Source organism: Aptenodytes patagonicus, chromosome Z, assembly GCF_965638725.1.
Source record: "Aptenodytes patagonicus chromosome Z, bAptPat1.pri.cur, whole genome shotgun sequence".
Classification (NCBI taxonomy): domain Eukaryota; kingdom Metazoa; phylum Chordata; class Aves; order Sphenisciformes; family Spheniscidae; genus Aptenodytes; species Aptenodytes patagonicus.
In genome coordinates this window covers 46,622,252-46,632,470 of record NC_134982.1, presented here as the reverse complement: position 1 = coordinate 46,632,470, position 10,219 = coordinate 46,622,252, and the positions used below count along the sequence as shown (strand labels likewise).

The 10,219-nt window shown below is 50.9% G+C and overlaps 1 protein-coding gene across 1 annotated transcript; it reads left to right on the top strand.

Annotated features, from left to right (window-relative positions):
• Positions 1–7,377: 7,377 nt before the first annotated feature.
• GAS1 (growth arrest specific 1) lies at positions 7,378–9,402 on the top strand. The gene has a single exon (XM_076362416.1). The coding sequence runs from the start codon at positions 8,359–8,361 to the stop codon at positions 9,337–9,339; it is 981 nt and encodes a 326-aa protein (XP_076218531.1). The 5' UTR covers positions 7,378–8,358; the 3' UTR covers positions 9,340–9,402.
• Positions 9,403–10,219: the final 817 nt, after the last annotated feature.

Genomic DNA, 10,219 nt, shown 5'->3' with positions numbered 1-10,219 from the left:
GCCATCTTCAAATTCTAATACAGAAATTGAATTTGGATGTAGAAGATGTAGGAGACCAAATTAGGTATTACCATTCCAGAGAACATGTTACATTTGTGTTGGTGTAATCTGAAACCACAAAAATGAAACTGCTACTCCCATTTGTCCTTCTGCTCTCTTTTTGTCCTTCAGAATATACAGAGTGGAACTCTGCTTATCCACAAAGCTACTCATTTCTTCATGCTTCTCATGCAGGAAAACTCAGAATTTCCTATTTCTTGCAAACTTGTATCATATGAATTTCAAAGAAGTACATCCAGAAAATAAAACACGAACCTATTGGCTGCTTCAGGGAATATCTGGTTGTAAACATCTGAAAAATCCAAAAATAAAAAAAATCAACAAACCAAAAACAACAACCAAACACAAAACATCTAACTGCTTTTGTGTGTGTGTATGTTGACATGTCCAACAAAGAACTCCCATAATACTGTGATGGTTGAAATTGGTTTGACATAGTGACAGCATGTGTGGTTTACATTCATCTTTGTAGAACGTAGTTATTTAAAACCTTTATCTAACTGGCTTAACAGGTGACCAGAAATGTGTTGCCTTCACAATTACTTTTGCCTTTGTTAGGACCAAAAAGGGGTTGGACTCCTACTCGGTTCTTAGATTTGTTTTAACAGCATGTGTGGTCTAGTTTGTAGTTTAGATTGGAACAGAGTTCAAAAAATCAGAAGTCCAGCAAAGTATTGTGCAATATTTCCATGTTTACTGTACTGGATGCACTGGGTAAATACTCTCAATGATACTTACTATTTCATATATAAATAACAATCTCCAACTTTACAAGGATGCTACTCAATTTTTAAGCAAATATTATACATGGAAAAGGCATACTGAAAAAAAAAAGGAGATACTGAATTAAAAATATATTTAAGGCAAGTTTATGTATCCTCTTGAGCGGATGGACCTCAAGGCAGGGATTGGGGGAGCAAAGTCCCTCCCACTGTAAGAGAAGATCAGGTTCGAGACCACCTGAGGAACCTGAACGTAAGTTTATGGGACCAGACAAGATACATCCCAGACTCCTGAGGGAATTGGCTGATGTAGTTGCCAAGCCATTCTCCATGATATTTGAAAAGTCATGGCAGTCAGGTGAAGTCCCCAGCGACTGGAAAAGGGGAAACATTGCACCCATTTTTAAAAAGGGTGGAAAGGAGGACCCTGGGAACTACTGACCTGTCAGCCTCACCTCTGTGCTTGGGAAGACCATGGAACAGATCCTCCTGGAAGCTGTGTTAAGGCACATGGAGGACAGGGAGGTGATTCGAGACAGCCAGCACGGCTTCACCCACGGCAAGTCTTGCCTGACCAACCTAGTGGCCTTCTATGATGGAGTGACTGCATCAGTGGACAAGGGAAGAGCTACAGATGTCTATCTGGACTTCTGTAAGGCTTTTAGACACGGTCCCCCACAACATCCTTCTCTCTAAATTGGAGAGATGGATTTGATGGGTGGACTATTCAGTGGATAAGGAGTTGGCTGGATGGTTGCATCCAGAGGGTAGTGGTCAACGGCTCGATGTCCGGATGGAGATCGGTGACGAGTGGTGTCTCCCGGGGGTCCGTATAGGGATCAGTACTGTTTAGTATCTTCATCATTGACATAGACAATGGGATGGAGTCTGCAGATGACAGTTTGAAGTTTGCAGATGACACCAAGTTGAGTGGTGCGGTTGACACACCAGAGGGACAGGATGCTATCCAGAGGGACTGGACAAGCTCAAGAAGTGGGCCCGTGTGAACCTCATGAGGTTTAACAAGGCCAAGTGCAAGGTCCTGCACCTGGGTCAGAGCAACCCCTGGTATCAATACAGGCTGGGGGATGAAGGGATTGAGAGCAGCCCTGCAGAGAAGGACACAGGGGTACTGGTGGATGAAAAGCTGGACATGAGCCAGCAATGTGCGCTTGCAGCCCAGAAGGCCAATCGTATCCTGGGCTGCATCAGAAGAAGCGTGGCCAGCAGGTCGAGGGAGGTGATTCTGCCCCTCTACTCCGCTCTCATGAAACCCCACCTGGAGCACTGCGCCCAGCTCTGGAGCCCTCAGTACAGGAAAGACATGGACCTGTTGATGTAGGTCCAGAAGAGGGCCATGAAAATGATCAGAGGGCTGGATCCTCCTATGAGGAAAGGCTGAGAGAGTTGGGATTGTTCAGCCTAGAAAAGAGAAGGCTTCGGGGAGACCTTATTGCGGCTTTTCAATACTTAAAGGGGGCTTATAAGAAAGACGGGAACAGACTTTTTAGTAAGGCCTGTAGCAATAGGACAAGGGATAATGGTTTTAAACTAAAAGAAGGTAGATTCAGACTAGGTATAAGGAAGAAATTTTTTAAGGTGAGGATGGTGAAACACTGGAACAGGTTGCCCAGAGAGGTGGTGGATGCCCCATCCCTGGAAACATTCAAGGTCAGGTTGGACGTGGCTCTGAGCAACCTGATCTAGTTGAAGATGTCCCTGCTTATTGCTGGGGGGTTGGACTAGATGACCTTTAATGGTCTCTTCCAACCCAAACCATTCTATGATTCTATGATTCTATGTATGCAGTTAACTGTTACAGCACTGTATTTGTAGGACCCAAGTCATTAATATTCCAAAATTACTAATGATATCCTGCCTCCAACTCTTCCAAACAGGCCCACTCCACGTTCCCTTTATAAGTCTGTCTCCTTCCTGTAATAAGACAAGACTATCCGCACTTCTTTTTATTCTCTGCTCCCACAACACCTCAAAGACTGAAGTACAGTCAGTTGCTTACGGATTGAGTCACTCCAATTCCATCCAGCATACATGTTAGTTCATTCCCAGGCTGTCTTCTGGGAGGCAACCAGGGAGCACCTCCACATGTAGCACACTCCAGAGTCAACACAGTTGATCCTACACAGTCCCCACACAGTCGTCCAAAGCTACATCACCATGCTTTGCTCTCCCACACATTCCCACATCACGCCCCATAGTGTGTAACCATAGTCTCAAGAACCACACTATAAACAAATCACACTGGCAGTCTGCAGCGTGCGTTGAGTGGAAAAAGGCTATAAAGTATTGTAGGGTGTCAACAGGAGACCCAGGCTGATTGGTGTGCAAGCAGACATGTGCAACCTGTTCCAGAAGCGATCAATCCTAGATTATGTATAGGTGAACCAATTCAAAATAATTGGCCTGAAGGCCAGGTGTTGAATGCCCTCAATGATGTTCACAAGACTTTACACTGGCAAAGATAACCTTAAAAACGTATAGCCAACAATGTCTAACTGATCCTACAGCATGAAGTGCAGTAGTTTCATCAGCTACAAGCTTCAACTCAGTGGGGTGACTGTCGACCAATACAATTACTTACTGTCCTCCCTGTTCATTAATTTTCTTTCTGACTAAAGTAAGAGAGCAGAGGGATGCTCACACTGGAAAGCTCTACTCATTCTAGTGAATAAATGACTATTTTGGGGAGTATTCACACCTTGTTTAGATGGCTAACTTAGGGCACCAATCTCCCAAACAGCCCTGCACAGCCAATAAAAGGATAAACTACTCCAGATGTGGAGCAAGAACCTAATTTAGATGCCTTCACTTGCCCTTACTTCTCCATTGAAACAGACCACACTTGGGAAAGCATTATATTCATTCCCTACACTGCCCTGGTCTGGTAAGTCACAAGGTATTTCTTTCTTAACTTTAGAGTGCAGAAGTTATTATTTATAGGTCTGTGAGGGTACATCAAATCCAAGAACTCAGCAGTATGCACATGTCCATATTCAGTCATCTGCACAGGCTACTGTGAGTGACACCTTACTGAGCCATTTCTACTGCATGAACGTTGGTGTACAAGTAGGACTTTTAGTGCCCCCCATGACACCCATGCACCATAATGCCAAAGTTCTGAGAACTACTGACAGAGTTCAGTAAGAGGCTACCTTTCACTGCCAGGTGAAATCCTCTATTAGTAGAGAATTGAATCCCTTCTTCAAGAAGAAAAAGTGCTCTCTCACTGTGTATCTCCATCAGGCACGTACTAAGATATTACTGGATGCACAAACTGAAATTTTACCAGCTAATTAATTCACAGGACTCCTGCCAGACATTTTTAATCGCAGTTGTAAATCTCTTGAAATGTAGAAAAAGCAATGTGATCCAATAAAAGAAATGTGCTTAGAAATCATTTGAGAGGAATTAACCACATATATAGGCCATGTATTTTTAATTACATCTGAATGTGAACTGCTAAATTTTAAGGTAAACTGGTTTTGCGTCTATCTGATTTTCTTATTTTCTAAACACTCTCAATGTAAAATAGGTCAGAGAAAGAATTAAAGAAAACATGAGTTGGAAAGGAGATCCATTAGGAAAGGGCGTGAAATAAAAAGGGGGGAAAGACATCAGGATTAAATAAAAAGGTGCCCAGGAGTCTTTCCAATAAATCCAGATCAGATACATACTGTTTTTTCTGACTGTCAAAATGACCCCTAGTAATGGAAGACTGCTACTCTATAATGATTTGGAGAGCTGAAGTCAAGAACAAAATGAATTGCTAAGACAGGAAAGGATGGCGAACAGAAAATGTAGCAAATTTGGGAATTCAGAAAGCTATCAGATCTTATTTTACTGTCCAGTCATGGGATATATTTTCCGATGTGGTGCTTTGTGAAAAAGAATAATAGTTGTCTTCCTCATTACTTTTAGAGCTACTCTGAAAACTGAAAAGCTGAATTTGACAATACCGTTTCTGTTGTTAGAAAACCTGCATCGAAGAAGAGGGGCCAGAGAGTTATTTCCCTAGGTTTAGTTCCACACAAGAAGAGATATCCTTCCTCCAGCAGAGCACCGTGATCCCCAAAGTTCTTACCCCAAATAAGTTACAAATACAGACAGAATCCAAATGCTCATTAAATAAAGACAGACTAATATGTTTTTAAACCATTTTAGGAAGTTAACTTATTGACAAAGTATATATAATCCTGGATGTAGATGATCATATTCTACATGGCTAAAAGGTGTGGAAAGTGAAAAGCCCAGCTATTTTCTGTTATGATTTTTGTCAGTTGTATGATACCAAAGATAATTCCAAATTCCAAACTTCAAAGTCAACATTTCCATTATTATTATTACTGTATGAAACTTGCATTTCTTTAACTGAAAGATGTATGAGAGAATCTCTGCCTATGAATGATGCAATGCTTCATGCCATGTCCTGCCTTTCAGACCAGCGGGCAACATGAACGCTGTTTCCAGCCAGGGAAGCCTGTCAGCACCAGTGGGACCATGCACTGATCCTCCCTGCTCAGGCAGCATCACAGCAGCCTCTTCCCAGCCACGCAAGGATGCAAGGCCGGCAGTGAAGGCTCCTCTACTCCCCCTCCTGGGAGGTCCCAAGTTCAGCTGCTGCCATTTCTCACAAAGTAAACGGCCTGCTTTCTGCTCCAGAAGTGAAGTACAGCCAAGCTGGATGGATTTTGCAGATGAAGGCAGGAGCGGGGAGGGGGCAGAGCTCATCCTCCAGCCTTCCACAGAAGGCAGCCCCACTGGGACAGCTAGCCAGCCATTTCTGCTCTCCTGTGCTGGGGAAGCTCAGGAGGCCCCTGTCCCACGCCAAGGCGTGATCCTGACCCACTGCAATCTCCTCTCTCAGATTCTCTATGCCTGGAACATCCTGGCATCCAGGCCCCCTTCTCTACAGCTGCACCAACGTGGACCGGTTTCCCTAGCAATCAGGCAGTGCGGCAGCACTTTGTACAGTGCCTGCGATGTCATCTCCAACTTACCCACCCCAAACTAGCCAACTTCCACCAGTAACAGTGCTATCATCAGTGAATAGGGCTGCAAAGTAATGCATGAACGAGCCCAGTGTAGATAGCACCCTGCCTGAATGGCATCTGGCATTTTTAATAACACTATTAAATAAGAATTAAATGAAACAGCTTTAAACTAGGTGGATGAAAGCAGGGTTTCTGAATGCACTGTTCACAGATTTAAAAACACAAGCAAACACAATTTTTGCACCAAAGAGGCAAAACTGTACTGAAGGAGAAACACAAGCAGCTTGTAAAACTGATGACAATGGAGCAAATCCTTACAAATGCTTCTCAACACATCAATCATACTGACTCCCAGCCACACCACACCACACCACCATCCCACCTTCCACGCACTTTCAGACAGACATCAGTCCACACCACATGGGACCCCAAGATCCCCGACTTTCTGGAAAATAGATTTAGTCCTAATTTTTGTGACAGATGGAGTTGATAGTCTCAGGATGAAAAAAGCGCCAGTTTTGACAGGCAGCAGATACCGATGCCCCTTGTGGTTGGAGACGATGTTGCTCTGGAATTAAGGTAGCACTAAAACGAAAGGCAAAGGCTAAATGCACCACTACTTATTTTGTTAAGCTCCTCTCGTTGTGCCTTAATATTTATATTTTTGTGTCTACTTCCTTATAAGCAAAGCAAAGGGAACGGAGAGTGTAACAGGAAGGCAGGACGTCAGCAAGGTACTTTGCTTTCAATGACAACACATTTCATCCTCTTGACTAACAGATTTTAAACAACTTTTTACTAGTTGGCAGATCTTCATAAAGTATCAAAGAACTATACTGAGACCTACTGTATTTCTGTCAACCGGCATCCTTGTAGGTCAGTGTCTTAAACTCGTGCACAAAAACCTCAGGCGAGAAGCTGATCTGAATGAGTTTAAAATCGGTGGGGAATGCGGCAAGTGGAAAGAAAGTTGCAACACTCAACGCACAGCAAAGCAGTACTTACATGGTCGCAGTACACCACTAATAGAGTTAGCTTTGCTCTTCCTCAGTGTGCTAACACACTGAAACCAGGAGCTCTGTTTAGATTTCAGTAAGAACAAAGTCGGTCCCGTTTTGAGCCTGATCCTCCCTACCTTTCGGAAGGCAGCTCTGCCCTCACTTGAATCAGTGGGAAGTTTGGGTACACACATCACCCAGGCTAGAGACCTTTTTTTTCCCCTTGCTGTAAGGAGCAGGACCAATTTAAGAGCGACAACCCTGCAAAAGCAGCAAGCAGATCCACGCCGCCTGCCCTTTTGCCTCCGCGGCGACGCGGCACGGTGCTCCCGCGCAGCCCCGCCGCCGCCGCCCGGCCAGCCCCGGAGCGCCGAGCCTCGCCGCCGCCGCCGCCGCTGCGCGCCTCTGGCCCGGCCGCCGCGCTGCCTTAACGGGAGGAGGGGCTCCTCGGGGGGCTGTCACTCTCCTTAAGCCTTTCCTTTCAAGCTTTGAATGTGAGCTGCCCTCCAGCCCCCCTCTCTCCTTCCCTCCCTCCAGCAGATCGTAAAGAGAGGAGGGAAAAAAAAAAGTTTCAACAACAGGCTGGACCAATGGCAAGTGGCGAGGCAGGGAAAGGGGGCCGAGCGAAGGGAGAAAAAAGTGGAGAAAAGGAGAAAGAGAGCGAGAGAGCGCAGGCTGGGGGGATGTGTAAAAGAAGAAGCGTTGCTAATTTTTTTTGTTTGTTTGCTTTTCCATGCATGCATAATGAGACCTAATCAGAGCACGTTGCTGCTGCTCGGAGGGCACTTTTGTATTTAAAGCCTTGCAAAGAAAAAAAGATCCACAGACGGATCCGCAGAGCAGCTTGCTGGGCTTGTTGACAACAGAAGCAGCATCAGTCGCCCAGAGAGAAAGAGACCCTGAAGGCTGCCTCTTCTCCTTTCCCCGTGCTATCTTCTTGATAGCGGGGAGAGATATTTCTTCGCCCCGCCACCCGAAAGCGCAACCCGTACCGAGAGGGAGCGAGCAGAGCCGGGACTGTGAATGGGATTGGAGCGGCTGGCATGTGCAGAGATGCTGCGAGCGGAGAGTTAAAAGCTCCCGAGGAGGCAGCAGCAGCAACAGCATCAACAGCAGCAGCTGGGCATTTATTTTGTGCAAAAAAAAAAGAAACGGAACTGCATGAGGATCAGGGCAGCATCATGAGCTCTCCCGGCGCAGCCTGCAAGTCCCCGAGCGCATTCCGGAGCCGCTCTCCTCCGAGCCCCCGTTTGCACTGATTCCCCCCAACTCTCCGGGCGCCTTCGCCGCCGTCGCCGCCTCGCCAAGCCGGGAGCAGCGGGTGGGGGGCACGGGACTGCCCCGGGCGCCTGCTTCGTACCGCGGCCCCGCCGGTTTCAGCTCCCGGGGGCTGGAGGGCCTCGGAGCCGGCGCGGATGGATTGATGCGAGACCTCATGCACACGGCCGGCGGGAGTTTTGCAAACTTTTCCACGGGCGGCTGCTCCTTCTCCTCCTCCTCCTCCTCGTCGTCTACCAGCGCCTCTCTCCCGCTCGCCTGCGGCAGCAGCCGCCGCCGCCGCCCGCGATGGTGGCCCGCTCGCCCGCTCGGCACGGAGGCGGCGGCGGGCGCCGCTGGCCGCGGCCGGCCGCCTGGCTGTGGCTGGCGGCGGCGCTGGGCGCCGTGTGGCCGCCGCGGGGCTCGCTGGTGCAGGGCCGGCGGCTGATCTGCTGGCAGGCGGTGCTGCAGTGTCAGGGGGAGCCCGAGTGCAGCTACGCTTACAACCAGTACGCCGAGGCGTGCGCCCCGGTGCTCCTGCAGCAGCCGCCGGCGGGAGGCGGCGGGGACGGGCCGGCGGCCGCTGCAGGCTCCGCCGCCTCCTCCAGGCGGCGGTGCCCCAGCCACTGCATCGCGGCCCTCATCCAGCTCAACCACACCCGGCGCGGCCCGGCGCTGGAGGACTGCGACTGCGCGCAGGACGAGAACTGCCGCGCCACCAAGCGCGCCATCGAGCCCTGCTTGCCCCGCACCAGCAGCCCGGCGGCCGGCGGCCCTGGCGGCGGCCCCGGCGGCGGCGGCGCCGGCGTCATGGGCTGCACGGAGGCGCGGCGGCGCTGCGACTGGGACAGCCGCTGCAGCCTGGCGCTCAACCGCTACATGACCTACTGCGGGAAGCTGTTCAACGGGCTGCGCTGCACGCCGGAGTGCCGCGCCGTCATCGAGGACATGCTGGCCGTGCCCAAGGCCGTGCTGCTCAACGACTGCGTCTGCGACGGGCTGGAGCGGCCCATCTGCGAGTCGGTCAAGGAGAACATGGCCCGCCTCTGCTTCGGCGCGGACATGGGCGGCAACGGCGCCGGCAGCAGCGGCGGCTCGGACGGCGGCCTGGAGGAGTACTACGACGAGGACTACGAGGAGGAGCCGAGCCAGAAGGGGAGGGACGACGCGGAGGACAATGCGGGCTCCGAGCCCGGCTTCCCCGTGCAGGCGGATAGCGCCGGCCGGCCCGCCGCCGCGGCCTGGGCGCTGCTGGCCTCCATCTTGCTGCCACTGCTGCCGCGGCTCTAGCGTCTCTCCCTCCCTCCCTCTCTCTGCGCCGCGCCGCGCCGGGCCGGGCCTTCCGCGCCGGACTGCCGCTGGCTTCCTCGCGGGCCCGCCCGCGGCGGCAGGGGTCCCGGCCGGCGGGGCCCCTCCGCGCGGCGCGGTTTTAAACGCTCTGACCGTTAATCCTCCGACCGTTAGTCCGGGCGCCGTCCCCTCGCCGTCCCCCCCGCGTCTCCCCGAAGGCGGAGGTTCCCCCTCGGCCTCCGCTGCTGCCCGCAGCGCCCGTCCGCACCCTTCCCCCGGCCTGGCCTGGCCTCGCCTCGCCTCGCCTCGCCTCCCCTCGCCTCCCCGGCAGCCTTCGGCTGGCGGAGCCACCGCGGCCTTGCGAGCCGGCCGCCGGAGCGGTGGCCGGAGCGGAGCGGAGCGGGCGGCGGCGGGCTGCGGGCCGCTCGTTTTTCGGGTGTTGGTCTCGAGTGTGCACTATGCAATTGCTGCCACCCTGCCTTCGTGTTCGCAGCCAGCGGACGGGCTAAGAAAGGGACTGTTGGCAAGGCTGCGGCGGGCTACCGCCAGCCGCCCTCCCGAAGAAACCAGGAGTAGTGGCATGCTGGTAGTGACTTTTTTTTAAGCGTTTTGACATGAAGGTTAGAAAGAGGTGACCTACCCAAGCTTGCTGCCAAAGCTGTTGCCGTACTGGTTAGTCAACAACTTGATTATCATTTGCCAAGTCCCTCTCGTCGTGATGCAGTGGTGCCTGAAAGGGGCTTACACCGCATCTGCCGTTAATGAAACTTAAGGAAATAGCAGACTGAATAAATTCTGTGGTTTACAGCACTCCCTCTTGCACACACATCTTCCCTATAATAAAAGCGTGCCAGCAGCCGACTCTTCCTCTTTAACCTAG

Bases quoted from the DNA above. Each gene is read 5' to 3' on its own strand.
- GAS1 (XM_076362416.1), top strand. From the start codon at position 8,359: ATGGTGGCCCGCTCGCCCGCTCGGCACGGAGGCGGCGGCGGGCGCCGC.